The 27,670-nt window shown below is 48.4% G+C and overlaps 6 protein-coding genes across 9 annotated transcripts; 2 read left to right on the top strand and 4 right to left on the bottom strand.

Annotated features, from left to right (window-relative positions):
• Window positions 1–7: 7 nt before the first annotated feature.
• On the bottom strand, window positions 8–4,285 carry LOC129592430 (uncharacterized). The gene is made up of 7 exons (XM_055488467.1): window positions 3,587–4,285; window positions 2,772–3,059; window positions 2,367–2,437; window positions 2,164–2,289; window positions 1,586–1,987; window positions 822–1,301; window positions 8–508 (listed from the first exon to the last, which is right to left on the bottom strand). The coding sequence occupies exons 1-7, from the start codon at window positions 3,993–3,995 to the stop codon at window positions 293–295; spliced, it is 1,992 nt and encodes a 663-aa protein (XP_055344442.1). The 5' UTR covers window positions 3,996–4,285; the 3' UTR covers window positions 8–292.
• A 916-nt stretch (window positions 4,286–5,201) lies between these two features.
• Window positions 5,202–7,403, bottom strand: LOC129592373 (protein diaphanous homolog 1-like). The gene is made up of 7 exons (XM_055488392.1): window positions 7,263–7,403; window positions 7,065–7,167; window positions 6,848–6,894; window positions 6,725–6,776; window positions 6,371–6,672; window positions 6,228–6,313; window positions 5,202–5,841 (listed from the first exon to the last, which is right to left on the bottom strand). Exons 2-7 carry the CDS (start codon window positions 7,132–7,134, stop codon window positions 5,202–5,204), a joined length of 1,197 nt encoding a protein of 398 aa, XP_055344367.1. The 5' UTR covers window positions 7,135–7,167; window positions 7,263–7,403.
• A 1,067-nt stretch (window positions 7,404–8,470) lies between these two features.
• On the bottom strand, window positions 8,471–11,783 carry LOC129592467 (insulinoma-associated protein 1-like). Of its 2 annotated transcripts, XM_055488512.1 has the most exons (6): window positions 11,487–11,783; window positions 11,215–11,319; window positions 11,021–11,067; window positions 10,630–10,951; window positions 10,470–10,564; window positions 8,471–9,317 (listed from the first exon to the last, which is right to left on the bottom strand). In XM_055488512.1, the coding sequence occupies exons 4-6, from the start codon at window positions 10,816–10,818 to the stop codon at window positions 8,726–8,728; spliced, it is 876 nt and encodes a 291-aa protein (XP_055344487.1). In that variant the 5' UTR covers window positions 10,819–10,951; window positions 11,021–11,067; window positions 11,215–11,319; window positions 11,487–11,783; the 3' UTR covers window positions 8,471–8,725. The 2 variants fall into 2 exon arrangements, with proteins under 2 accessions (XP_055344487.1, XP_055344486.1); XM_055488511.1 differs by having other exon boundaries at window positions 11,215–11,783.
• A 1,561-nt stretch (window positions 11,784–13,344) lies between these two features.
• LOC129592461 (uncharacterized) lies at window positions 13,345–15,569 on the bottom strand. The gene is made up of 3 exons (XM_055488506.1): window positions 14,743–15,569; window positions 13,744–14,516; window positions 13,345–13,677 (listed from the first exon to the last, which is right to left on the bottom strand). Exons 1-2 carry the CDS (start codon window positions 15,340–15,342, stop codon window positions 14,007–14,009), a joined length of 1,110 nt encoding a protein of 369 aa, XP_055344481.1. The 5' UTR covers window positions 15,343–15,569; the 3' UTR covers window positions 13,345–13,677; window positions 13,744–14,006.
• Window positions 15,570–15,791: 222 nt separating this feature from the next.
• On the top strand, window positions 15,792–17,353 carry LOC129592463 (protein Z-dependent protease inhibitor-like). Of its 2 annotated transcripts, none has more exons than XM_055488508.1 (2): window positions 15,792–16,945; window positions 17,059–17,353. In XM_055488508.1, the coding sequence occupies exons 1-2, from the start codon at window positions 16,597–16,599 to the stop codon at window positions 17,250–17,252; spliced, it is 543 nt and encodes a 180-aa protein (XP_055344483.1). In that variant the 5' UTR covers window positions 15,792–16,596; the 3' UTR covers window positions 17,253–17,353. Both variants share the same exon structure in this region; 1 of them encodes a protein (XP_055344483.1).
• A 2,778-nt stretch (window positions 17,354–20,131) lies between these two features.
• On the top strand, window positions 20,132–23,854 carry LOC129592469 (uncharacterized). Of its 2 annotated transcripts, XR_008690976.1 has the most exons (4): window positions 20,132–20,898; window positions 21,378–22,133; window positions 23,282–23,551; window positions 23,651–23,854. XR_008690976.1 is itself a non-coding variant. In XM_055488515.1 (3 exons), exons 1-3 carry the CDS (start codon window positions 20,302–20,304, stop codon window positions 23,435–23,437), a joined length of 1,509 nt encoding a protein of 502 aa, XP_055344490.1. In that variant the 5' UTR covers window positions 20,132–20,301; the 3' UTR covers window positions 23,438–23,854. The 2 variants fall into 2 exon arrangements, 1 of the variants encoding a protein (XP_055344490.1); XM_055488515.1 differs by having other exon boundaries at window positions 23,282–23,854.
• Window positions 23,855–27,670: the final 3,816 nt, after the last annotated feature.

Below are 27,670 nucleotides of genomic sequence, written 5' to 3'. Positions count from 1 at the left end.
TATCTGCCTTTTATCTTTGCATGACATTTGTTAGCATTCGAGTTGTTGTCTGCTAATCTGCATTAAAGGTCATCGGGTCGGATCAGCCGCTGTTGTTTATCGTTGTTGTACTGGTAGTAGAAAGGTTACATTCACCGAGTCACAGCTAACCTTTAGTTACGCGACAGTAATAACCGAGATTCCACAGTAGTACTGCGGAATCTCGGCGCAGTACAATAAGTAAACAATGCGGCATATGGAGATTAGCCCAAACAACACACCCGTTTTGAGCCAGTCGTTAATATGTTACGACTCAGAGCACTGAAAACGGAAAGGAAAATGACATTAGTTTACTGCTGGTTGTATTTGAAAGTGGTGCAGCAGCAGCAGCGTTATAGCCGTGAGCGACGGCGGTAGGCGTCTCCGTGGGGCGGGGGGTGGTCGGCGGAGTGGGCGGGCGGATCGGTGTGGTGGTCGACTTCATAATGTAAGTGGCGATCTGGATCGAGTCTTTTAGGAAAACCATAGACTGCAGGAAGACAATGCTGTTTCTTAGTTATCATTTGGCAAATATGTACAGTCATTTCCTAATTTTTGCCTCAGACTTACTGTAGTGAGTGTGGTTATATGCGCATCATTCTGTGAATCACAGAATGAGGCTCATTGCTGTAGTACCGCCTGCACACCGATTTTTAATCTGAATGGATGTAAGTATGCGAACATACACAGGCGAAGCTTTCTCATTCTCTGTAAGGCTGTGTATTTGTTTTTGTAATGTACGTAATAACGTAAATGTTGGTTACAGTACTTTGTATGTGGTTGCTGTGGCAGGTAGTACGAACCTGCGTTCTATTGGCAAACTGTATCGTGTACGGCGCATCCTGACCGTCCATCAGTTTTCTCAAACCGTCGACCACTTGTGTGACATTTGGGTAGTGTGTCGCGTTGGCCTCACTGCCGGTGTTGTTGACCCAGTCCGACACCTTCACCCAGATACTATTCCGCATCACCCGGATATCACTGAACTGCAGTGGCGATGCGCCGGTCAGACGGGACAGCGCGTCGCGCATCTCCACCTCAAAAGCGGGCTTCTGTATTTCCACTTCCGTGTCATTCTGCACCTTCAAGCCGAACGTGATTGCCATCTCTTCCTCGTCCCGCAGACAGTCCGCAACGGCAAATGGTTTCCAGGTGACAGGAAAAGGGCTGAAATCGCTGACAGTATTTTGCAGAGTCTCGAAGATAGTTCCGTTGGGGAATGCTCGACAGACAGATATTCCCACCAGCGGGCGCTCCCGGGAACCGGAAGACGTCCAGTTTTCCTGCATAAAAACAAAAGAGCATACAAACTCCGAATTGCTGCAAAAGGTGCCAGTAGTTTGCTTACTGGTTGTTCTTAGGTTTCTTATGTTTCTTTGGTTATTCTAAGGTTTCTTAGGTTTCTTAGGTTTCTTAGGTTTCTTATGTTTCTTTGGTTATTCTAAGGTTACTCCTAGGTTATTCGTAGGTTATTCTTAGGTTAGTCTGAGACTCTGAGGTCATTCTTAGGTTTCTTAGCCTTCATATGGTTCGGTTATCTTCAGCAGAGTGAAAGAGAATAGCTCACATGCAGCCAATACGTCTCCATAGTCGTGGTAATATTGTTCGTCGGGTCGTTGTTGCTCCGCTGCGATACCCACACATTTGTCGGCATCCCGTTGAAGTCCCGCTGTCCCACGTACAGCGCACCGGAGCGATTCCACGCAAACAGATCGCGGGCGCTCTTCAGGTGGACAACGGCCCAACTGTCGGACTTGATGGAGTCCAGGCTGTGCGTGTCGATAGCTGACACGGTACACTCACTACGGTCCCTCTGCCACGTACCCCACACTGGCATCGTAACCGACAGGCCGCTCGTGTAGTCGTGTATCGTTCGGTACTGGGTGCGGGGCTTAACCGCAGACGATGGAGTACCGCTGAGCGAGTCCGTAAAGTACGCGACGAACAAGTGCTTGGAGTCTAAGTGCATCTGCAATGTAACACCATGTCCTGTGCTTAATTAAGGAACACTGAAGCCACTGTGCTGAATTCATCAAAGCTACGTGCTGACGGCTTTGATTTGGTTTGATTTCTTTTCGGGCACTCTCAAATATTCTTATCCGTTGAAGAACATCAAATATGCTAGGCTAGTCAACTTTCGCTTACGTTAAGGCTGTACACCGCTTGGTCATTTTTGGACACCGTCAGCGCCGTTAGACTGAACTGGTCGGGAAGTGTAGGAGCGTCTTGCTTTTCTCGCTCCCAACCCGGACAATAAACTCCTGGACCGGGCTAGATACAAATGTTTCACGTGTGCCATTATTGAGCCGAGGATAAACTGGAAAGGCAGACTTGTCTGCAGTGCTTACCAGAAAGACAGACTTGTCTTTGACTTCCGGGTAGTAGTATGTAAAATCATACACTTGCATTTTTCCAACATCTGAGAAAATGTGCACAAACAAAGTAAACTGTGGGCAAGAGCAATTAATTAAAATATCAGTGATATTCTGCAATACAAAAATTGTAATTATTATACACTCATACAACTACGAGTATTACACCTCACACAGAAAATCAGTACTTCTATTGCTTTAATACTTGTGCACACGAAACGTTCTGTATCGGTAAGAAGTTGGATGAAGTGTAACGTATTACTGTATTATGTGCTTAACTGATATAACGCGTAATCTTGTGTACTCGCCAATGTTCACTTGAATAACCCAATGAAATCATTCGAGTACAAACTGTACAGTTAGTAACCGGCGGAAATTTACCTGGTCCGTCAAGTTGCATACTTTCTAACCGAACTGGTTTAGCACCGGGAGCGGTGTAATAGTAGCGATTTCTCCATACTGTATTCCGCTTGTTATCGTGGACACACTGCTCCCACATCTGCACTCGGATGTCCCGGACCGTAGCGTGCTGAACACCCTGATCGGTGACGTTGCTGGCGCTGATATTACACTTGCTGGAGACAACGGAATATCCGACCAGTTCCGCCATAAAATAGGCATAATTACTACATCCCGTCTGCCATAAATCTTCCTTCCTACACTGTCGCCCTGTGAAGGCCCATACGCTGTACATGATGTTCTTGCACTTGAACAACTGTAATCTGGAAAATCTGCTTATAAACATCTAGAAGTACATACTGTACACTACAACATTGCCACAGGGATTTAACCGTTTTCAAGATCTCTCATGAACTAGAAAAGTGCCACGTTTGAATACAAGTATCTCAATACAGATGAAGAAGCCACAAAGGCGTTTTATTGGTTTATCAAATTGGTTAGCGTTTGACGGAATCTAGCTGTATGGTAACACGATGCCTTTCAAGAACATTTGTTGCATTTATGGTGTACGTATTACTGTTGTTTAACGGAGTGTGTTGACTTGACTAGCCGTAGTATATTAATTTTGATGTTCTTCGTGAATAAGGATATGTGATAGTGCCGAATTGTATCCGGCTTGGCAGAACTACCAGTAAACAGTCAATCAATGAAATGCCGATTCTTACAGAAAAAAAAAACTGGCATTCTCTACTTTCTGGTAAAGAATTATTTGCCGAAAATACGAGCGATAAACGTACCACCGTGTTCATCGTCTTCTTCTACGACGCGGAAGGCATTTCCCGTAATGAAATCATACAGATAGGAAGTCTTGGTGCCTGCTTGCCGGATGATTGTGGCACCTCGCTGACCATTTTTGTCAAAATGCCCATCCGCGCCAAAGTATACCGTCTCTCCCCTTTTCCTTTCCACGCCAATGGTAAATGTTTCGGCCAACTCCGGGAGCGGTGTCTGCTTTGCAGGTGTTGTAGGCGTGGCGCTGTTGCAGAGGGAATAAATGGAAAAATCGAAAACCGGGATGTCTGCGCTAGCCGGCGTCGGAAGACTAGTGGCAATCGATTGGAAAGATACATTCGCGTACGCGTTCGCAATTGTGTACGCAATTGTGTACGTCATCCACCACGAAATCGTTAACGAGCGAGACTTCATTTTTTACTGTAAAATGTGCCGTACGCTGAAATGCCAATTCTGTGCACAGGCATATATATAACTGTTTGTTAACGCGTGGCAAACTAGACGAGAACTGCACTACGTATTGCTTAAATGCTGCAGGCGGCAGACAGAAGTTATGGTTCTTTAACTGCAGCTTTAATCAGTAAGTGGTAGTCCGGTTGCGGAAATGATCAGTATTAAACGCACCGAAACAACAATTCGAATAAAAATGCTGTCGTGTGCGGAAGGATTCTTGCAAATGTGTCAGCTTTCCGGAGGTTCATAAAACACTTGCGAATAACTTTTTTTTTAACTACTGAGTTTAATTCATTGTTAACAAAATCACAGCAAAGCTGCCAAGAGAAACAACATCGAGCACTAATTATTCCCGACCAGCCAATCTAAATGCTAATAACTGTAAGATTGTTAATCACTACGCCCACAGCCACAACTTGCGCACAAACAAGTTGAACAAGTTATAAATAATAAGCATCCTGCTAAAAGAATACTCAGATCAGCTACAAAATTCAGAAAACATGGTCGGTTGCCGTCGTCCTCAAGTTGTCGGTACGACTACGTCGTTGTATAAAAGAAAGAAGTTGTTTTTCTTGGCAGCTTTGCTATGGTCTTGTTTATATGGATTAAAAAATACTCGGGAAAAAAAAGAAAGAAGATACGTGTGAATAGATTTCCAACAAAACACAACCATAATATTACTCATTACTAGCCGGACTCTGTACTCAACTAAATTGTGACGCCAATTAACGCTGACCACGGCGTTCAAAGATCCTTTTACCAGTTTATGCTCTCCGACCACACCATCACCTTTCCCAGCAACAGCACTACGAATTCCAAATTACTGGGATTACTGCCCACATGAGAACAAACAGAAGCGACACCCATTAAATAAAATCAACAGATAAAATTATAAAATGCAGAAAATACCAGAAACACATAATCATCAAACAACAGTTAACGTTCTTTAACGTTTAAATTTGGGTCATTTTAAGTAGTATTACGCGAATGCATATTTTGTTATATTGATGGCCTTTGCCAAATAAAGCACAACAACAGTAAGTACCGTAAAATCAGGCGATTATACATCTGCGAACATTAAACAGAGCCTGTCATGGAACTTCTAACTATAAACACTGAACCGGAGCGTCTTTTACAGTGAGTGCGCGCATTGGCCAATAACGGCGCTCACTCAGCGCTGCCGGGTTTCGGCTGACCGGCATGGAACTTGCTCTCATGGCGGCGCCGGCTGGCGTCGCTGCTGAAGCGCTTGTGGCAGCCCGCGGCGCGGCAGCGGTGCCGGCGCAGCAGCGGACACGCGTGCCGGCGCAGATCCTCAGCGTCGGCGTACTCCACCTGGCACACCGGGCACGTGCTGACCGCCAGCACCGACTGCGCCCGCTTTCGCTTCCCGCGGCTCTCCGGCACCGGCGGGCAGCCGACCGTCTTGGGCGGACGCGTCTCCGTGGCGCCGGCGGCCTGTGTTGCCGCGGAATCCTCGCTGGGGGAGCGATAAACGAGCGCGGGTGTCACTACTTTGCGAAGAGTTACGCGAATTGATGGATAAGCCGGTGGCGCGGTGGTGCGTTCCGAGGATGCACTGATGGGGAAGGCGGGAGGGATGGCCGTGTCCGCCGCCACACCCTGGTGGTCGGTTGACGCCGCAGCGTCCGCAGCGGGCGGCGGCGGAGGGGTCGCCCGCTGCGTGTCCAACACCGCGTGTTCGTCGATCGTTTCCACCGGAATCACCGGCGCGGATGGCGGCGCAGCGGGATCACGCGGTGCAGTCGGGGATTCCGCGCTGCCAGCGCCAAACGCCACGGGCTGCCTGCAAGGAAACCATTCCTCGGTTCATTCCGCAGAAATTGAGCAACACATTCACCAGGGTCCGACCTAAACTGCGTTTTTAATGATGATTTTTACTAAGAATAATACCAGTGCAACTGGATGATTGAACAGTCGACTGTGGAAATGCGCTTAATGCATCCTCTTGATAATCTTCTTGATGTCAACCCTAAAATCGTCGATGCCAGTTCTGTCCCTGCCTTTTAATGCAACGCCAATAATTAAGACAGATTTACAGCGTTGAGAAGAAATTTAAAACTGTGTTTTGTTGGACTGTTTAAAAAATTTTTTTTTTGGACCAGACTAGAAGTCCCGTTAGGGTTGTCTATTGTTAATAAATGTTAATAAATAGTAATAACACATCCTTACTCTTCAGCAGCGACCACAGCAGAAGCCGCAATCAGGACGGCATCCGGAATTGTGCGAACAGGATTGCCGGCGTCTCCTTGGGCATTCTAAAAAGAGTACGCTGCATCGCTCAATATAATTTCCAAAAGAAACCATTGGCTCACCATCAATTCGTCCACTACGTCGCGGTTTTGAGCGTACACGGCAAAGACCCCACGGAAGGACTCAGTAACCTGCATGAGTTTGGCGTTGCGCGCCGTCAGCGCCGCGACACGGCGCTGTTCCTCCGCTAAATGCGCCTCGAGCTCCTGGATGCGGCGCTGACTGTCCGCTGCACTGGCCTGCTGCTCGGCAATCATCCCGTCTTTGGAATAGATCTCGGTCTGCTGCTTATTGAGCGCCGTTTTCTGCTCGTCAATGACACGCTCGTGCTGCAGCACTCGCTGTTCCAGCATGCTGATGGTCACTACAAAATCCCAGTGCGAAATACCGCTTACATTCCACCAGACAGGTCTTACGTCGTTCGCTCAGTCGTTCCTCCTCCCACTTGGCCTTCATCCATGCGCACGCCTATGAGCACGTTAAAGCGGAAAGTTTAACTTGTCGGCAAGGAAGGTTATTACGGCTGCGGATAGTCTCACCTGGTCCATCACTTTAAACGGTTCTTGGTCTCCGCTCGCGAATGCACCTAGCAGCAAGCATCATCATCGAAGAAGACCTAATCAGCTTGTGCGGCTGTGCTGATATGTGAATGATTTATGAGCCACTTCAGAACTCAGAACGTGCACACTCATACTGTATTTAACCGCGAATAATCGAACACTTTACACAGAAGACCCTGCACAACATACCACGTACCTGGTTCAGCAGAACGCTGCACACTGGGTCCGTCAAGATTCACGCTGGTTGTGGGCTTACTGTTTGCCATTGTAGATTCCCAGACTGCCAACGAGAGAAACAGCTGAAAGGAGAAAGACAATTGCAGTTAACAGCCACAACAGGCAACAGCACCACTGACAAGTGGACTGTACACTGGTCCTCCGCTGCTGTGGGTACCTGCGGAGTGAGTGCTGTTCAATCTCCAAAGCGTAGTAACTGCAATGATTTGGATGGACAGGGTAAATAACCGACAGCCAGAACCAACAAAAATACGAGAATAAAGTATTAAGGACAACGCTGTACTCGGCGAATCAGGAAATCCAGATTCCAGAAGACAGAAATGAAGAGCCAGAAGAATATTGCTCTGCCAGGCTACAGCGGATCTGCGTACAGTACTGCTGCCGCCTAATGTGACGACTACCTAAACCGGTTTTCTCTTGAACACGGCTAGTCAGCGGCAGAATTCCACTTAGTTTCGCCTCCGCTTGTGTCAAAACGGTAAGTAAGCAGTGAACCATCGGATGAGAAAGAAACTTCAGAATATTTTTTAAAAGGGACAACAAAGTCTGTTGGACTATGATAAGCATTAGCCCAGCAGAAATAATACGAGTACAAACGAAGTACCAAACAAAGCGGCATCACAACAGAAACACTTCCTGTATGCTAGTGTTGGACTATTTGATTAATTCAATAAAATATTATTTCCGCATTTACAACATACGTAATAGTCAGTAGTGAAAAAACCCATAGCATCAATTTCGATCGTCTTACTTAAAGGCAAAACACAAGTCTGCCTTCTCAACCATGTCGCTAAATGCACCGAGAACAAAAACCCAGAATTATTGAGTTTATTGTAAACTGGGGTAACCGCAACGAGACTCGCTCCGGTGACGGAATATAGCAGTACAGTAGCGGTGTGTACATAAAGTGACGGCCTTATCGTACTTTCTATTATTCGCTGTACTTTCTCGACGTTTCTCTTTTGTGTTCGGATTTACTTTTGGTTGTTTCTACACGGATGCGCCGTGTCTATATAAGTCCGTGAGTGGCAGTACGTACTTTTGAACATCAGTTCTCTCATTACGAGTTTTGGCAGTTTCGGAGTTATTAATTAAATTATCGTCGGAGATGCAGTTCTCGCTTCGCGTAGATTCGTAAACTTAGCTATGCCACATTGCGATTATTAGCTCATACTCTGTCGTTGAGTAGGTCGGTAGGATAGATTATTTACGGTAATTATTCCTATCGTACTGATCTCTCCGTCACCGGGAACACGCACAAAAATTAATACAGCTGAATTAAGAATTGCAGATAATTAGACAATGGCTGCCAAAGCGCACATCAACGCCGTACAGGTCCAATAACTCTAACAATCTTCTGCCAATTTACTCGCGGAAAATAACTGACATTGTCATAGACTAGCCCATCATTCCGCAAACCGAGAAAAATATAACAACAGTTAGTACAGTGAAGCTGATTTATAGTACCTATCCAATAAACTCGATTTTTGTTCAGCAGATAACTGCGCTGGCTTTTTAGAACGCGAACTGGCTATTGCCGACTAACAGAGTTTGACCAGGAACTCATGACTATTAACGATGAACCGGCTCGTACTCTATAGTTGTCTTCGTTAGCAGCGATCAACGGCTGCTGTCCGCGTTCGCCTGACTGCCGTGCACCCTTTTTTCATGACCCCGCCGGCCGGACGCACTGCGGAACATCTCACGACAGCCATCCGCTCGGGCGCGGCACTGATACATGCGCTTCTGCGCACACGCGTGCTGGCGCAGCTCTTCGGCGTCGGCGTATTCCACCCGGCACACCGGGCACGTACTGGCCGCCAGCAGCAACTGCGCCCGCTTCCGGTTGCCGCCGGTATCCGGCGCCGCGAAGCTGACCATCTTCGGGGGCGCACCGGCAGCCTCCGATGTACCTGGGAAGGCGCTGTAATGGTAGACGAGAGCGGGTCGGACGGAGAGAGTGAGAACACCTTGATGGGCCGGTGGCGCAGCGGGGCGCTGCGAGAACGGACCGATGCCGGAGGCGGGGGGCGTGTCCACGGCCACTGGCACACCCTGGACGCCGGAGGACGCCGCCCCTGGCAGCGGCGGATGAGCTGCCAGCCGTGTGCCGAGTATCACGTGCCGGGAGGTCGTTTCTGCCGGGAGTTGCGGTGCGGATGGCGGCGCAGCGGGAGCGGATCCCGCGTCCCCTTCAACCGCAGAACGATTTCTGAAAGAAAAGGTTACCACTCATCTGTTAACTGGACTGCACGACAGGCAAGTAAAAGCATACAATGCGATCAATAAAGGAAGCGTTTTCTGGCAGCACCGAAATTCTCTGTCTTCGGTCTATTTGAAGTCGTTACAGAACGCTGCACTGATCAACCAGCCCCAGCGGTCACAAAATGCTGTTCGCGGGCTTCTTAAGAGAAATGGCCCGGTACATGGTGTCAGAAATGGGATACATTTTGTATCCCATGATACATACATGAAAACTTTTGCTTTCACGCACTCCAGATCACTTTCCTGCATTACTTTATGTGATTCTTAAGCTAAATGATTTGTATAAATTCTTCTGCAAACCGTTTGCGGATCGCAACATCCGGTTGCCGAGATATGGCGTGCTAAAATTGGCGAAAAGTTTAAATGCATTGTTGTGTACCAAAAGTCGGGTTATTACTCGATCTTCTTGAAACTTTGCTGCAAAAGACACATGGCCCTAAAGTCGAAAGTGAACCAAGTTCAGGTTTCTAGCATTTTCCCACAATTTAAAATGAGTTTTAAAATTTTTAAAATTCATTTTAAAATCGGAGAAAAATGCTATGGATCTGAGGTTGGTTAACTTTCAACTTTATAGCCATGTGCCTTTTATAGCAAAGTTTCAAGAAGATCGGGTATTAACCAACCAGACTTTTGGTACTTACACAACAGTGCATTTAAACTTTTCGCCAATCTTTGCACGCCATATCTCGGCAACCAGATATTGCGCGCGCAAACTGTTTTCAGAACAATGTATACAAATCATTTACCTTTAGAATGGTATAAAGTATTACGAAAAAGTGATTCGGAAAGCGAAAATTCTTGGGTGTGCGCTGGACACTAATTAATGACTCATTTACACACTGAAACGAACAACCAAAATCATTAGTGTTACTCGTCATTTTAAGATGCGCGTTCAGACTTCCTAAAACAGCCGCAGTATTTCCTTTAACAACTGCTAAACTTAATAGCTGTCTCAAAAAGGCCGTAGATCGAGATTTACCGATTTTCGTTTGTTCTAGCTATCAGATGTTTGAGTTGTAAGTGTAAATGGCATTTGCTTGTACAAATGTGGAATAACAGAATGCCTTCTCATCAAAACTGAATTTTAAGACATCCTTACCCTTCAGCAGCCACCGCAACTGGAACAGGAATCGAGGCAACAGACGGAATTGCTGCGTTGACAGGAACGGGGTTTCCGGCGTCTCCTTTGGAATTCTAGGGAAAACAGACTGAATTGACGTCGTCCAAGAAAGATCTGACAGCTGAACCCAATCACGCACCATCAGCTGGTCCAGTACACCGCGGTTTTTGGCGTACGCGGCGAAGGCCCCGTGGAAGGATTCGGTGAGCTGCAGCAATGTGGCATTGCGCGCCGTCAACTCCGCGACACGCGCCTCCAGGTCCCGGATGCGCCGCTCACTCTCGGCTGCGCTGTCGTGCTGCGCGGCAATCACACGCTCGTGCTGCATCACTTGCTGTTGCAGCGTGCTGATGGTCCCTTCCAAAGACCTCTGTAAAATACCCTCAACGCATTCCAGTGCACTGCTTACGTCGTGCGCTTCGCCTGTCCTCTTCCACCGTGGCCTTCATCCGTGCGTACGCCTATTGGTGAGGAAAAAATGGCATTTCGGCGACAAAGTAATTACGGCGGCGGATGGACTCAACTCATACCTCGTCCAGCGCTTTGAATAGTTCCTGATCTCGGCTCGCGGATGCACCTAACAGCGAAGAGTAATCAACGGAGACCTAATCGGTGTTCTGCAGTCGTGCTGATATGGGGCTGCTTGATTTGCCTATTTCTTTCCCAAATCGCACTCTTTTTAATCGAATAGCAAAAACAGAAAACCCTGCACACCAAAACGTACCTTGCTCAGCGGAACGCTGCATACTGAGTCCATCAAGATCCCCGCTAGTTATGGGGCTGCTGTGCGCCATTGTAGATTTCCGTGTGCAGTCTGGGTCCAGGCAGGCTGCCAACGAGAGAAACAGTTGATGGGAGGAAGTAGGACCACAAACGGAATGTCTGCCACTTCTAGAGCACAGCTGGGTCAGACTGGCAAGTGGACGGTGCACAGGTCCTCCGCTGCTGGGTACCTACTGACTTGTTGAGTGCTGTTCAGTCTCCAAAGAGCCGTACCTGCACAGTGCAATTTTGGATGGACCGGGACGGGCAAATAACCGACAGCCAGGACCAGCAAAAATACGGAAGTAAAGTCCTGAGCACCCCGCTGCTTTCGGTGCATCAGGAAATCCAGAAGGCAGAAATCAAAGCAGAGCAGAGAGACTTGCTCTGTCCGGCTGTGGCAAAGTGCAAACAGCGGAGATCGCAGCTGGCCTGCCGGGGCGTAGCGAGCCGAGCATACCCGTACGACTTCTACAGTAATTTTGGACTGGCATATTTCAGAACGGTCTCATTTCTTTGAGTTGTTTAAAAACCTAAGAATAAACCTAAGAATAATTGCGTAATATAACATTTTTCACGATGCTGAATACCATGCTCCCCGTGTGTCAAGTTATCAACAGTGCAACCTGTGAAAGCAAAACCGCGGTCCCTGTCCCCGAACGCTACGTAATAAAATTAAAAAAAAAATCAAAAAGTGAAACGAAACATTAATTTCGGCATACAGAAGATTATCAGAGGCTGCCATAAAGACGGCTGTCCGTGGGTATCTCAGCGAAGGGAGGGCGGCCAGATGAAGTCTGAAAGAATTTCCTGTTGAGGAAATTCTGAAAAATGGCGACGGAGCGGAATCGAACCGCTGGCTACCGAGTGTGTGATCCACGTAGCACAGCCACTGTGCCATCGCCGTTGTTGGCTGAGATCAAGATTTTTGTGCTTGAGCTTGAGACAACCAGGTAGGCGGCGGATGGGGCGGCTGTCCTGAGGGCAGAGCCTTCTACTCTGACAAGATCAAGAGAGTCAGAACCGGTCTCAGCATCCCTCAGCGAGCCACCCTTCACCACGCCTTCGTTGAGCCGTACATAGATTACTGTGCACTGGTGTGGTCAACGGCGTCTTCGGGAGAGCAGAAGGAGCTGAAGAAACGGCAAGACGCGGCCTTGCGGACCATCACCGGCGGCAGTTGTCGGATAATACCGCAACTGTACGAACAGCTTGGCATCACACCAGCGACCGACCGATGGCGGCAAAAGGAAGCGGTATGACTGTACAAGATACGTAACCGGAGCAACTTTAATGTGCCGTCTTACATGACCAACCTGCTGCCATTCAAGGAAACAAGTGCGAGGTACGAGCTTCGCCGTACAGAGCGGATCGATGCCACCACACGGCTGTGCATCGGGAAGACTACCCTGAAGATGAGGCTGAAGCTGTTGTATGATAAAATAACGGAGAAAATGTTTATTAAAATTGTTGATGGTAAGACTAAAAAACTACGTGGGGAAGAGATATTCGGTTGTGGTTCTATTGAACTTTAATTAGCTATTTTACGTTCAAATAACCTTCTGTAATATTATGCTACCTCGACTGTTCTGCCAACTGAATGTTGTTTTTTGTTGTTGTTGTTCTTATTACTGTCTGACCAGACTAGCGAGTGCCTCAGGGTTTGTCTGCTCTTGAATAAACTAAACTAAACTAAAAACCATACCACAGATTATAGCATCTAGACGTCATAATTGTAGTAATTTTATGCGTGAACACCCCCTTTGTCACAAACAGCAAATATACTCCCGCTCCTTTGCCCGCGTTACGTAATTATGGAGCCCATAACCGGATTGCGCTTCGCGCCTGGTATACCTGTATAAGTCACGTTCAAGCGGCTTTGTTTCTCATTCGGAGTTCGGAATTAATTAAACTATCGTCGAGGATGCAGAATTGCAGATTATTATATTTCGCGTAGAGTCGTAGACTTAGCAATGCCACACTGCGATTACTAGCTTGTATTCTGTCGTTGATTCAGGTTAACAGGATAGATTATTGCGGTATTCATTCCTATCGTACAGGTTACGCATTAATTTTAATGGGTTACGCAGGTTACGCAGGTTACGCATTTTTAGCCGTAGCAATTCCCGTTAATAACAGCCAAAGATCAGTACGCAATTCCAAATTTACTTCTAAATGTGCACTTCCGCTCAAAGAACATGTGAGCGTCTATAATTTGAGAGTCAGTTAGAAGTATTCCGTGTATCCAGTCCCCTTGATAAAATGCTGATGCTCAGCTGACCAGATCGAGGATGGCGCGCAATACTACCGCCGTGACGGTGTTCAGTTTGCCGACATCCACATCACCAAGATCGGCCGGCGTCCACTCCCGATCGCGGTAGTATGCCGCCTCGCGCGGATCCACCTCCTGGTCATAGTTGAGCGCCTAAACGCATCCACCAGCCGACTGATTTCACTGCAAATGTCCGATAAACAAGAGGAAATCCCTTACCTCGACAATCCGCTTGTCTACGTTCGCAGTGCGCTTGTGAGCAACATAGTCCGCAAACGATTCCGCTAACGCCAGCCGATCCACCGGTTTCTTCAAAATCAGACTGCGTTCAAAAAGATCCCACATCTGCTCTTCCAAATCCTCCCTGTCCAGTTCGCCAGGCGAGAAATCTGCCGTTACGACGGCCTGCACGCGGATCCCATGGACGCGGCATTCCTTCCACCAGATTCTCTCGGCCGCCGCGACGCCCACGACCATCTGCGTCATACGCATGACGACCTTTTCATGTACTCAGAAGTATGGGCGATGTCGCACTGGTAGAACACCAGCGTCGGCACGTTGGATTTCCAGAGATTATGAACCAGTCGCTTCGGGTCACCCAAGATATCCCAACAGCGTAGATCCTTTATGATAACCACTTTGCTGGCAGGGCTAGGGCATTTCAGCAGGCACGCCAACACCCAGTGCATTTCGCCTGTGTGTTCGTCATAGCACCGGCCGGAGACGTGCACATCGGGGAAGTAGGCATCCGTGGTGAGAAGACAGTTCCACAGTGAGCAGACACGCCGACAGCGGATGCGCTCGACTGAGTCCAGCGACTGGAAGATCTCCAACTGCAGTTCAACCGGCAACGGCAGACGCGCTCCTCTGTGAGCAGGACGCTTTCGTTTTTCCCTGTCGGCATCCACCGAATTTTGTCGGAGTATTCGTTGTGCTGTCCAAGACAAGCAGCCACTCTCCACGTCCTTCCGCGCTTTGTGGTAGGTTGCTTCCTGCGACAAACAACATTAACAAGCATTAAATTCAGGTTCGGCGTCAGTTTGCCGTCCTCCCAGAGCGTTGGAAAACCAAAAAAGTTTTTAAATGAAATTTTCCAAGGGAAACTATTGCACATATCATTTAATTACCCAAATCTTCGGTTTAGGGGGGGGGGGGAGGTGCCATTACCCCCGAGCATCCTTCTTCCCTACTGATTTATTTACTTATTGATTTACTTACCACTTGCTCAACTGTCAGGGGAACCGCGCTTCGACTTTGCAGGTAGAGAAGTGCTTGGCTCAGCAGTGAAGTGCACAAGACATGGTGTCGTTGGTTCAGCTCCTCCTGGAAGATCTGCCGGAGGACCCGCGACACCTCGGACCAATACGTGGTTGGCAGTGGGCACGAGCGAATGACAAAGTCTTTCTCCGCCACGGCTTGCTCGCGCAGCTCGGCGTCAGTGGGCGGTAAGCGCCCCTGGGCTCTAAGTAGCAGCTCGTTGACGCTGCCGTGGGGCAGCTGCATCTCTATCCATTCCGCTCTACTATATTCCTGCACCGCTAGGGGCAGCACCCGGCCCGGATACCAGATCCAGGCACCGTCGGGATGGCGGCGCAGCAGCACCTGCACCTGCTCGATCTCTTGCCAGAACGGTTCGTTCGGAATGCAGCGAAAGAGGCGTCCGTATTCAACAAAGTGCGAGCGCTGTGCGGGGCACTGGAAGTCGATCATCAGGCCGCCCTCCACCACGTTGATGACGCGGCCATGCTGCAGCTGGCCGTCGTCGAGGAGGACGTCCACGGCGTTCCACGCCGATGTGTCGTCTCCGTACAACAGCATCGCGCAGATTGAGGCAGGGCACTCCAGAATCTGCTGCGGGATTACTGGATTAAACGATCAACGATCACTGGTTGATGTATATTGTGGAATTGATGCTGGTACTTCATCAGGGCCTTCCAAAACAACATGCAGAATCAAAACTGGCCTAAATAATAATCCTTCGTCGCGATTTGTAATCAGTCTATCCAAAAATTTTACTATTACTGCAGCAGTCGTATGTAAAAAAGCACAAAATTTTGGAATAAATCGAAAGCAGAAAGCGGCTGAAAGCCTAAATAAATTGCAGCGAACATTTGAACGTAAAAGACCCTCTGGGCGGGCGGCCAGTTGTGTACTGTGTTTATATAACTGCGGCAGTTACGTTAAAGAACGCACATCGTCCAGGCAGCAAGCTACTGCTAACTGCTACGCGCATAGTTGCAATCTCTTCTACGTTTCTAAAGGAGTTTTTTAGGTTTGCCATAATCGCGATGCTATACGGCCCAATTACTTCAATTAATCCAATATAATCTCTTTTGCAGGTATGGACAAATTTCTCCGCTTAATTAAGACGTGCGTGAAACCGGAAACTGAGGAAAAGCCTCGTAAACGCCTGCGCCCCTACACCACGGATTTCACTGTCAACCCAGAGAATTGTTTTGCTGTCAGCCTCTTCAAAACGCTTCTCGGCACTTCCTGTGCCCCTGACACGAATGTGTCTATCTGTCCCTGCGCAACGCGAATCCTCCTGGCCGCGATGGTGCCAGACACAGACAGCGACGCACCACTGCTGAGACCAATACTGATCTCCAATGTTTGGCCGCCCGACGACACATGGAGATCTGTGGCAGCAGTGCGCAGCGTTACAAACCACACAGCGGTGACACTATCAACCGTCGCGTTTATCGACGACAACGCCAGCCACCCCGCGACGTGTCCCCTGGATACGACGGGCGTCCCGTTTCAATACGTCCGAGTGCCGTTTGCCGCCGACCCGGAGAAAGCCCTGCGAATCGTCAGTCAGTTTGCGGGCAGCGCCGAACCGATACTCCGCGAGACGACGCCGCGCTCGCTTATCGTCGTCAACTTCTGTCGTTTCAACGGCGTCTGGGAGGACCCCTTTATTTGCTACAACACCAGACCCAAAACGTTTTATTGTCCGGACGGTCAGGAAAAGACGGTGGATATGATGGATTATAAGTACGCTTTTTTGCGTGTGTATTGTACAACTTGCATCAGCATTATTATGACGTTATCGAGGACGGCGATCCACACATGATCATCCTCAACATCGATCGTCGCCAGTTCAGCGTGATGATCCTGCTGCCGATGGCTAATTCCGGTGGGACACCGGCGTTGGAGGGCAGTCTGACGGTGGAGAAGCTGCTGGCGTGGCGCGATAAAAGCAAAGACAGTATTATGCGTATCGTGCTTCCCAAATTCCGGATCAGCTGCACCGTTAATTTGCAGCCGTGTTTGACGGCGAGGGGACTGGGTGGGGTGTTTGCGCCTTTACCAGTTGCTGGTGTGGTTGTCGAACGTGCAACTCTGAAAGAGGAGACGGTCGAAGAAGAGAAAGTCTTATCGTTGCACCCTGATGAAATACTGCAACATGTTCTGTTAGGTAGGACGCCAGAGTGACAGATTAATATTTTCGGTGTTAACGTGATTGTCATACATTTACTCCATACAAATCTACAATTAGCCCACGCTGAAAACCGTGCTGTTGTCTTATAGATATGGACGAATACGGCATGTCCACTCCGCCGTTCGAGTGGCCCAATTTAGAGTACAGTATGGTGGACAGTGATCCGGATTTTGTGGCCAATCGGCCCTTCCTGGTGATTATCTGGGACGAGGTGGCCAATGTGCCGCTGTTCTTGGGGCGGGTAACGGATCCCACCGTGTCGTCTTGCTTCGTCGCGTTTTAGATTGAATCATTTGAATGCTGTGTAGAATTATGACATTTGCGCGCGTAGAATTATGCTATGCGGAAGGCTGGAAGCAGCGCTGACTGAAAATTCCGGTGATTACCCGAATGCTGTATTGTGGATATGCTATTTACGTCTTACAGACTGTACAGTATTAATACTTGAAGTAGTCTCATATAATAAAGAGCACAGTTTATCCATACCAAACAATATTTCTAATCATTTGGCGCCACAAAAAAAATACGAAAATGGAAACCAGCAGCGTTTTCACAGTTTCAGAATGAGTTAGGGCATTATTAACGTCCAGTCTGTCGAGTGAAGGGTTCAGGGAGAGTCACGACTCTTCTCGATCACTTCCCAGAGCTCTTTCTCCAACTCCTGGCGCGGTTGGACGCCGAACGAGCGCCGCGCGACAAACGCCTTGAGATACCCGACACCTTCGATACGACAGTTTTTCCACACCATGCGGTCGTACGCCGCAAAATCCCCGGCCAGGCTAGCCAAACGGGCTCTCAGATCTTGGAAGCCATCACGCTCATTCATCCATCCATTTACGACAAAACGACAGTCGTAAAGCACCAACGCCGGTAACCGTAAGCGCTGAGCATCCAGAAAATGGCGGACGAGCGGGAGTAATGAGAGGCACTGCGCCACATCTAGTCCGGTGATAACCAGCATCTTGGTAGCGCCGCTAAGGCATTTCAGTAAGCAGGCCAGCGTCCAGTATATGTCGCTCAAATGCGGCAGATCAAGATCCGCACCCCGGCGGGGGATGCGCAGATCGGGGAAGTGGGCGGGCGTCGTGAGAAGGCTGTTCCACAAGGGACAGACACGCCGGCAGCGGAAGCGGTCGACGGAATCCAGCGATTGGAACGCCTCCAACCACAATACCGCCGGCAACGGGAGACTCGTAACATGCATGCAAGCATTTCGGCGCTTTTGTGCCGGGATGTCCAGGGTCGTATAGCGGCGTAGCCACTGCGATATCCGATATAAGCCCCACATTCTTCCTGCGTTACTCGCACCGTGATACACGCGTTTCTGAAAACACGAGGAAAAAACTGTTGGTTACTTATTTTTCAATATGCACATCGACAAGCACCACTCAGTAAAAAAACAATCAGATAGAGAATTTGCCCCGATTAACATGAGAAGGGACTGTGCTGTGTTAGTATTTATGGATTCGTTTTTTTTAATCCACCGATTTTTTGGCTATGTTCTGTGGAAGAATAATCTGTGTCGATCTTCTTGAATCTAAAATACGTTCTTTCAACCCCTCTGTTGAAGGGTTTGTCTGCTCAACGAATAAACTAAACTAAAGCAATTTATTTTGCTTTATTATTAGTGGACAATTTACCCATGTTAAGCAAACAGCAGCGCCGCGAAAATTCTTATCGATAGCCGGCAAAATGTCAAACAGGGAAACTCACCACGTGCTCAGCTACTAATGCAGGCCGGGTCCGACCCTGCAGATAAATCATCGTCTGGTTGAGGAATGCTAAGCTCCAGACATCACAGTCGTGGCTCAAGTCGCACTTGAAGATCTCCTGGTACCGGGGGCATCCGTCCAGCCAGAATTTATCGGGCAGCGGACAGGAGCGGATAACGAAATCATCCGGTGCCACACGCAGCTTCTCTAAATCCGCGTCTTTGGGTGGCAACCGCAGCTGCACAGGGGGTACCAGTTCCTTAACGATCCCGCATGGTAACCGTGCCTCTACACATTTCAGATTCTCCACACTTTTCGGGTGGACGCCCAAGGGGACAATTTTCCCGGGATACCACACCCACGCCCCGTCGGGTTGACGGCGCAGCAGCACCAGCACATTCCTTATCCACCAGTTCAGGCGGTATCGGCACCGGAAGATGCGCCCGTATTCGACGAATTGCGCGCGTTGTGCGGGGCACTGGAAATCAATGATCAGACCGCCCTCCGCCACGTTGATGACGCGACCGTGCTGGAGTACGCCGCCGACGCGGACGTCCACGGCGTTCCACGCTTGCAGGGGCTCGGCTTCGTCGTCATAAACCAGCATTGTGCAGTTCGTGCTGATAAGTTTTACAGCCGACAACGGCCGGATACGAAGTGAATATAATAATCGGTTGATGGAGATCGGGAAAAAGTTGTATATCCGAACGGGAGAAAGCCGCCTCAATTGTTTCTTCCTGCTGCATTTGAAGCTGGAGATTCTCTGTGGAGGTGTGTTGGCCGCTTCTGGTAAGTATTAATTTCCCTACCTATGTTAACTGGACGGTATTTCCATTTATAAATGTCAGTGCAATTAGAAACATAAATAAAGTTCTACTATATTATGATTAGTCGATTCGACGATTCCCTATGGGATCGCAGCAATCATCTGTCATCACCGCGAGTCCGTAATGGTTATACTCGTAGAGAAGATTTGTATAGAAAACATTCGATCACACATTTATGGAGTTTGACAGTTTGTACAAATACAGTAATCAGTAATGGCACGGTTTGTCTACGGCATTCAGCCCGTCAGCCGAATGGTAGGCGACTCAACCCGATTCAAACAAGCGAGACGAGCAAGAAATGAACGAGACCAGGAGAAATCTTCCAACAAGGAGAGAGAGACACTGCATTACTCAAGGGGAGAAATTTCTCAGTCCCCCTGCATTACTCTTCTTCCCTGTTCCCTTCTGTTTCAATAGAAAGACAGGCTGTCCATTCCGAGCCGGTATGTGCTGTCCTGTCTGCATGATCTGCGCTATTCAACGTAACTGCTGCCACCAGTAAATGTCAACATAAATTTTCGCAGCGCACTCTACCCGCCCATAACGCCGGTTAGCTATATAAATAGGCCTCGGCTGCATTTCTTTTGATTGTTTTCGATTTCTTCCAGCTTTCCTATTTTCCTCTAGATCTATTTATATGTCGGTTTTCCTGATAGCTGATTTGTACCCCTTTTCTGAATGAAAACTGATTATTTTAGGCTTCTCCAGTTGTCTCACTATGGCAGAAATGAGGAATACGTCACTTGGGAATAGCGGATATTAGCCAATAAACAGTACTTCTACTTGTAGAACGATGCATCTGTACCGAGACCCCCTATGGCACGCCTGGCGCGCCGTTGACGTTCTCGTTGACGGCCAGCTGCAGCGCGGCCACGTCATCAACGTGGCGGAGGGCGGTCTGATCATTGATTTCGGATGCGCCGGACAGCGTTCGCAGCTGGTCGAATACGGGCGCATTTTCCACAGCAGCTCGACGCACTCCTTTTATGCTACACTCGACGAGCAAGCACTGCTACGGCGCCCGTCCGACGGCGCGTGGATCTGGCATCCGGGACGGGTGGTGCCTCTGGGAGGGTGCCGGCACGAAGAGTGCCAATGCGTGGACGTCCAGCTACCCGATGGGACCATCAGGGAGCTGGTGCGCTGCAGCCAGGTGCGCTCACCGCCCTCGGATGCGGAACTCCAGGGGTGGCGCGTCGGGAAGGGGGACTTCGTTATTCGGGAGTGTGCACTGCCCGTTCAATTTTGGAGGAAAGGGTCGCAGGGGCTCGGGGAGATTTTTAGTTGCCAATTGGGCCGCGACTGCGCCGTGCTGTGCACGTCGTTGCTCAGCCAGACGCTGGTCTACCTTCAGCATCACACTGGCAACCCACTGCGGCCGAAACAAGTGGTAAATTAATAGCACTGCATTTTGGTTTCTTTTGCCGTTTTCCGTTGAAACAGTGGGAAAAACACTTCAAAAAAACTGGAAAAAAATTTTAAATTTAAAAATAGGTGAACTGACTGGAGAAGCTGCTTTTCTTAAGCAACGTTTTAGTTTTGGCTTTTATTAAGGCAAACGGCTGTGTTAACTGTTAAGCACTTGTGCATCACGTACCTTTTAACCTACTGGAGAACAGAAATTTTGGTTGTTTTTTTAATGTTTAAATTTTAGTCGCAAAGTAGGTGCTTGCGTTTACAATTTTTTTTTAGAAATCGGGTAAATTTAACCGGTGAATAGACAAAAAATAGTTAATAAACTTCATAAGTACTAAAACATTGTATTTTGAAAATTTCGAAAAGTTTCCCAAAAATTTCTTAGTACATAGTTGTCAAAATTGGACCAAACTGGTAAAATTTCTGACTGATGATGAATGTTAAATTATACAGGGACTTGTATACAATAAGGCGAGAAGCGAGATGGATAAACGCTTCTTTGCGAAGACACCGATCGTCTCCAAAAATAGAAAGCGCAAGATTGCCGGTAGTCGCCACCGAAACCTGGCTTTGCCAGTTGAGCTGCTGATCGAGGTCTTCCAGTCGCTAGACTCCATCGACCGCGTCCGTTGTCGCCGTGTCAGCCCACTGTGGAACGACATTCTCACCACGGACGCCTATTTTCCCGATGTGCGCATTTCCGGCACTCGTGATTACGGCGAGGTTCCGCTGCCCGACGCATCTAAATACTGGATCACTGCGTGCTTGCTGAAATGCCTCAGTAATGCCACGAAGACGCTGGTGCTCATGCAGCTGGGAGCCGAGGCATGTGCAGAAGTGTCCCTGCTCATCCAGCACATCCTCAACGGCCACCGCATCCCGACGACAGTGTTCTACGACTGCGATTTTAGCTGCCAGTATGATTTATTGGAGCGGGTTCTTCAGGGCGCCGCTGGCTTACTCTGGAAGTGTTCCTGTCACCGGATCGTGTGGAAGAAGTGCCGGATGTCGGATTACAGTTTGTCGGCGGCGGTGGCGCTGCATACGTTTAGTGTTCGGTCAGAAGAAGAGATGGAGGAGCAGCTATGGGATGTTTTTGAGGGAAATCTGCAGCTGACGCGACCGTTGGATCGCGTGGCCGTGGAGGAGTGGATTCTCGACGTCCTGGGTGATGGCCATCAGCATCATCTGAATGATATTATTTTAACGGTAAGGCCTATGGCTTGGTTTTTGAGTAGGTATGGCGTCGGGAGCTCGCATACGGTGTTTTAAGTCTAAAAGATGATGTACTTTAATTCAGTAGCGGAATATTAATATCAGGATCTAATTACGGTTAAACAAAACAACATTCTCGACGGTCCCGATTACTGAAGCAGCAGCATTACCACGTTGAATTGCTAGGGACATGGCGTTCTGTTTCAAAAACTCAAGACTACGAATCTCGCCGGTTTGTTGCGAAATCCTCTTTCCAAACTCGTTAACAAATCGTTTGGCAGATGTACCAAAACTACCGAACGTCTCTAAGCCGACAGCCGTAAATTCATATCGTCCCGTCAGGAAACTGCACTTTAAGTCTAAAGGTCTCCCACTTGAGGGAAGTGCCCCGGCAGTTGGTACCAAATTTTGTGTACTTGAACAAAAATCGTCTCTTTCGCGCACTCCCTAACACCTTTTTGCTTCGTTTTCTGGCATTCTGTAATCAGATGATTTCTCTACACAGGCGCGCGCCACCCGTTTCGGGAGTTATGGCTGCAAGAAATTTCCAAAAAGTTCAAATGTATTCAGGTGTACCGAGTCTCATTTATCCATTGATCTCCTTTAAATTCTGCACATAAACGCACGTAGATCGTTTTTACACCGAATTACGGTTCCAGCAATCTTTCAAATTTTAAAAATATTTTTTAAATTTAAAAAAAACGATTTTCGTACATATGCGCGTTTATGTGCAAAATTTGAAGGGTATAGTTCCACAAGGGGACTTTCCGTACACTAAATGCAGTTAGACTTCTGGAATTTTATTTCACTAATAACTCCCGAACCGGATGTTGCGCGCAAAAACGGTTTCAACGCCTATGTACACTTAATACAAATCTCACATAAAAACAAACCATATAAAACAAAGCAAAATGGTGTTCGGGAGTGTGCGAAGCCAACGAAGGTGAAAGTTTTCATACATGTGTAAGAATTTTGTACCATGTACCGGTACCAACTTGCTCTCACTTTTTGTTTCTAAATCCCGAATTTTACGATGGAATAATTGATAATTGATAGAAGCAGTAGCACGCGCTTCTTCAGTTAAATCCTGAATTCTCCGGGTCCATGATTTAGGTCAGTGTATCTGCTGTTCGTTCGTGCAGGGTTTGAATGAATACCAGAGCGCCGATCCGCGCCCTACCACGCAGTACCGCGATCGCGAGTGGACGGAGATGGATATCAGCGAGGTGGACGAAACGCTGCTGACCGCGCTGACGATGGCCTACCTGCAGAAAATGATGGACGAAGAAGCATTTTAGCTGCTGGAACTGATGCAGATTACAATTTCACCTACACTGGAAATTCTTCATTACAATTTCACCTACACTGGAAGTGTTCCAGGAAGTGCAGCGGAAGTAAGAGAAAATCAAAAGGTAAGGAAGTACGATGGACTCGCGGATCACTACGTAGTACAACCTCTGGCTTTTGAAACTACGGGAACTTTTGGGCCGCTAACAAAGAAATTTTTTAAGGAGTTATCGAGGAAGATTTGCGCATGTAGCGGTAACCCACGGTCGGGGGAGTTTTTGCGCCAGAGATTCAGTATTGAGATACAACGAGGAAGTGCAGCGTCTGTCCTCGGAACTTTTATTAAACATTAGAGACAACTAGGATGTGTTTTTAGCATTTAGATTGGCTGGTCGGGAATAATTAGTGCCCGATGTTGTTTCTCTTGGCGGCTTTGCTGTGATTTTGTTATCAATGAATTAAAGTTCTGGAAATCCTCATTCACGATGGTGTGGGAGTACTAATGTCGAGTTACAACTGGGAACTGCTCTCTCTGTCCGTGCGACTTATTGGAACTTTTAATGACATGATTAATGCACAGCAAGGAAGTGATCTTTGTTTTAGAGCTTCCTTAGCGGAAATTGGGGATGTGGTAGCTCAAAAATCCATCGAATTAAATTCTGTATGTATCCATGTTTTTCCAGAAGAACAATGTCCAGCGTTTTCTGAAGCGAAACCTTGTCGCACGCAGTTTGCTTTATTCCGCTAGTCCTTTCGAAGCACCTCGTGGATCACGGCTACGCGGTTCCGTGCTTTGTTATGCCCGCATCCTTGAGGCAGCCACATGATCGGCGTGTGTACATCGCCCTCCTTTCCGGTTCTCTTGGTCACGCTGACCAATCAGCGCTGCTATTCTCTGTGATGGGCTGAGCTCAGCTGTACTTAAAAGTTCTCCGTTGAGTTTCTCCCTGCATTTGAATGATTTCATTTTTTAAACAATATTCTCCATTTTTAAGCTCCCTGTTTTGTAGACACAAAATTTATCCAGGTGATCTATAATTTCGTTATATGTATTATTGTATACTGATCTCGGGGCTCGAGCATGCTTCATGGTTTGCCGATTGCGTGAAGCACTGTCTCACTGTAGCTGTGAACAATGATTATTTACGGGGACGCGGAACATTCCGTGTTCGCATGGAACGCCGTGGACGTGCTGGTCCACGGCCAGCTACAGCACGGCCGGGTGATCAACATGGCGGAGAAGGGACTGATCATTGATTTCCTCTGCCCGGGTCGGCGCTCGCAGTTCGTCGAATATGGACCCGTCTTCCACTGCTCGGATAACGCGAAATACCCGCGACACGCTGCGCAGGTGCTCCTGCGCCGTCATCCGGACAGTCCCTGGATGTGGTACCCGGGAGGCTTTGTACCATTTGAGCGCTGGTCGTACCCTTCGGCGATAGCTGTGGAAGTCCATTGGCCCCACGGAAGCGTCAGGGAGCTGATCCCCCGGCAGCAGATACGCCGACCCCCCTCGGGTGCGCAGCTGCAGCAGCGACGGGTGGGGCCCGGGGATTTCCTTGTGCGCTCCTGTCGACTAACCGTTCCCCATTGGGTGGGGGTGCCGCAGCGTGTCGGAGAGATCTTCCGGCGGGAGCTGCAGCGACAATACAACGCGCTGTACGTGTCGGTGAGCAGCCAGACGTTCAACTATCTCCAGCGTCCGGCTGACCGTCCACTTATGCCTGAGCAACTGGTAGGAGCTGGCAGCAGTACTGTAATGTCTACGGTTTAATGCTTTATTAGAAGAGTTACGGTTATTGTAATAGTTCTAAGAGCCAACTGAATATACAACGTAGTAACCGAGGCTTAACATGTTTGGTTGTGTTGCGAGGTTAAAAGAACTCTTGCAGCAGGTACTGCGATGGACTTTATTAGTGACTCTCTCGACTCAAAACTCTCAACTAAAAAGCAGCTCCTCGCGATGAAATCCCGCTTATATTAGCGACAAACGCCAAACATCCAAGGCTTCAAAGAAGATAGCAAAGCATAAACAACAGGTTATGCAATCAAAACTCATGGGGACAACACGCCTACGGGCATGCTGGCATTCCCGATGGCATCATATAAATGACATCATAACAGACTAACAGTTGCTACGTAGATAAGGTCACAAAAATAACAGCGATAATCGCGAGATGTCCATACGTATACTTCCGGTGGTGCGTCAAACGCCGCAACACAAGCACTTTCGTACAGCTGCTCGTCAGGGTTAAATTGCAGCAGCTTTGAGCCGTTCTCGAAGCCACCTGGGATGGAGTTGACTTGAATGAAATTTAAAAATCAATGAAAGTCAGAATTTTTAAAATTTGTTTTTCAGATACTTACTCTATGTTTTTATTCGGCTTCGGCCAGCATACATAATAAATTGCCTGCGCAGGTTTACACTAATTAAAAGCATCAAATTTTTAAACATTAAAAAAACATCCAAAATCGTTAGTGTCACGCATGATCTTGGGACGTGCGTTAAGTGAACCCAAAACAGCTGCTGCATTTCCACGGACTACCGCTAGACTGAAACGTTGTCTTAAAAAGGCGGTAGACCGAGGTTCTCCGGTAACTTCACAAATCTTTCTGCCGACGAAACGGATCAGCTCGGCGAAAGGCGTTCAGATACTTTTCAGATACTTGTTATCGTACTTTGAAACAAAGAAGCCTGATAAAATGTCAAAAGTCACTAATTATATCAATATTTGCAAGTTATTCCATTCGGTTTTAATAAATCGGCATTTCATTAAGTCGGCAATATTAAATCGGCATCGGATTCCTCGTCTAAAAACCATCTATCTAATGGTAAATGATAATACAAAACATGTTTTTTATTTTAAATTTATTAAATAGTTTGATTTTATTACTTGAAGCGTCAAACGCAATGTGTTTTCCTCTAAATAAAGTCATGCTGATTTTTGAAGGAAGCTATCTACCGCGCGGCCAGGAGGGAATGGGAGCTCAAACGGCAACTCTAATCGGTCCAGAGCCGATCAGCCGTGCGATCGCTGGGCGGCCACCGATTTCCGGTGGTGATGCTGCGGGACTGGCGTTGCCGGTTGAATTATCCGTGCAGCTCTTCCAGACCCTGGACTCCATCGGGCGCGTCCGATGTCGGCGTGTCTGCGCACTGTGGAAGGTCCTTCTCACCACGGACGCCTACTTCCCCGAAGTGCGCGTCTCCGCTAGCCGGCCGGGTCACACGTACGGCGCGGTGCACTTCTCCGCCGACGGTATGTACTGGGTGCTGGCATGTTTGCTAAAATGCCTTAACAACCAGACGAAAGTGCTCCTGCTGAGCCACCTGAACCTGGTCAAATGCCAACAGCTGACCGCACCGATCCAGCATCTCCGCGCCGATCGCCGCCTTGCGCTCCTGGTGCTGTACAACTGTGAGCTCGGTGGGGAATTTCGTGGTCCTGAGCGGCTGATTGACAGCATGGCTCAACTCCTCGTGGATTGTCGGTGCGAGCGAATGGTGTGGGTGCAGTGCCGGTTCTTTGACAGCCACCTGCAGGCGATGGTAGCCCGGCATGCCTTCGGCGTCGCCTCGCAGAGGGCGCTGGAGATGCAGTTGTGGGATGTGTTGAAGAGCAGTTTGCAGCTGCGGCAGCCGTTGGATCGACTGGCCATCGCCGATTGGATCGCTGACTGTTTGGAAAACCAGTGAAACTATCGCGTTGGGAAGATTCTGCAGGTGAGTGTCCGTCCTATGCGTCGAATCACGTTGCGTCTATATATACAGCACATCAACGCCTTGCTGACCGCTGTCTTGCTGAGCGACGACTTTCTGACGACTTATGCTAACAGACCGAATGTCCAGGTGGCCTGGGCCAAGCCGACAAGCACGCTGATGTCCCTTAACGCAAATAGCCTCTGCAAAACGTCGGCCTACAAAATTGTGCAGAGTAGAACAGCAAATCGTTGTCGGTCAGCAATCTGCCGGTCAGCAAGTAGTGTTAATCAGCAGTATTCCGGTATGCTGTTATCGTAGGGTCTTTGGGATTACCAGATGGCGGATCCCCGCCCTACCACACCCTATCGCGATCATAACTGGACGGAGTGGAATGTGGCCGATGTGGACACCACGCAGCTGACCACGCTGACGGCAGCGTTCTTGCAGGATCGGATGGAGCTGGAAACGGCCGTCCCGTTAGCGGCTAAGAACTGCGCAAAATAGGCCTGTTTATTAATCGCGCCTGCTTATTAATCCTGTT

The sequence above is a fragment of the Paramacrobiotus metropolitanus genome, unplaced genomic scaffold (genome assembly GCF_019649055.1).
Source record: "Paramacrobiotus metropolitanus isolate TYO unplaced genomic scaffold, Prichtersi_v1.0 Parri_scaffold0000052, whole genome shotgun sequence".
NCBI lineage: Eukaryota > Metazoa > Tardigrada > Eutardigrada > Parachela > Macrobiotidae > Paramacrobiotus > Paramacrobiotus metropolitanus.
The sequence above is the reverse complement of the archived record's forward strand: the minus strand, read 5'-3'. Positions and strand labels throughout refer to the sequence as shown.

What these genes read in the sequence shown, in the direction of transcription:
- LOC129592430 (XM_055488467.1), bottom strand. Translation starts at nt 3,995, where the DNA reads ATGAAGTCTCGCTCGTTAACGATTTCGTGGTGGATGACGTACACAATT. An exon ending in AGAAGACGATGAACACGGTG is followed by an intron (nt 3,060 to 3,586) that starts GTACGTTTATCG and finishes GGGCCTTCACAG; the next exon opens with GGCGACAGTGTAGGAAGGAA. An exon ending in AAGACAAGTCTGTCTTTCTG is followed by an intron (nt 2,290 to 2,366) that starts GTAAGCACTGCA and finishes ATTTGTATCTAG; the next exon opens with CCCGGTCCAGGAGTTTATTG.
- LOC129592469 (XM_055488515.1), top strand. Translation starts at nt 20,302, where the DNA reads ATGCATCTGTACCGAGACCCCCTATGGCACGCCTGGCGCGCCGTTGAC. An exon ending in CACTGCGGCCGAAACAAGTG is followed by an intron (nt 20,899 to 21,377) that starts GTAAATTAATAG and finishes TAAATTATACAG; the next exon opens with GGACTTGTATACAATAAGGC. An exon ending in TGAATGATATTATTTTAACG is followed by an intron (nt 22,134 to 23,281) that starts GTAAGGCCTATG and finishes TCGTTCGTGCAG; the next exon opens with GGTTTGAATGAATACCAGAG.
- LOC129592463 (XM_055488508.1), top strand. Translation starts at nt 16,597, where the DNA reads ATGATCATCCTCAACATCGATCGTCGCCAGTTCAGCGTGATGATCCTG. An exon ending in ACTGCAACATGTTCTGTTAG is followed by an intron (nt 16,946 to 17,058) that starts GTAGGACGCCAG and finishes GTTGTCTTATAG; the next exon opens with ATATGGACGAATACGGCATG.
- LOC129592461 (XM_055488506.1), bottom strand. Translation starts at nt 15,342, where the DNA reads ATGCTGTTGTACGGAGACGACACATCGGCGTGGAACGCCGTGGACGTC. An exon ending in CCCTGACAGTTGAGCAAGTG is followed by an intron (nt 14,517 to 14,742) that starts GTAAGTAAATCA and finishes TGTTTGTCGCAG; the next exon opens with GAAGCAACCTACCACAAAGC.
- LOC129592467 (XM_055488511.1), bottom strand. Translation starts at nt 10,818, where the DNA reads ATGCAGCACGAGCGTGTGATTGCCGCGCAGCACGACAGCGCAGCCGAG. An exon ending in GTGTACTGGACCAGCTGATG is followed by an intron (nt 10,565 to 10,629) that starts GTGCGTGATTGG and finishes TGTTTTCCCTAG; the next exon opens with AATTCCAAAGGAGACGCCGG. An exon ending in GTTGCGGTGGCTGCTGAAGG is followed by an intron (nt 9,318 to 10,469) that starts GTAAGGATGTCT and finishes CTTTTCTTTCAG; the next exon opens with AAATCGTTCTGCGGTTGAAG.
- LOC129592373 (XM_055488392.1), bottom strand. Translation starts at nt 7,134, where the DNA reads ATGGCAAACAGTAAGCCCACAACCAGCGTGAATCTTGACGGACCCAGT. An exon ending in GGAACGACTGAGCGAACGAC is followed by an intron (nt 6,673 to 6,724) that starts GTAAGACCTGTC and finishes GGGATTTTGTAG; the next exon opens with TGACCATCAGCATGCTGGAA. An exon ending in GCTGTGGTCGCTGCTGAAGA is followed by an intron (nt 5,842 to 6,227) that starts GTAAGGATGTGT and finishes GTTTCCTTGCAG; the next exon opens with GCAGCCCGTGGCGTTTGGCG.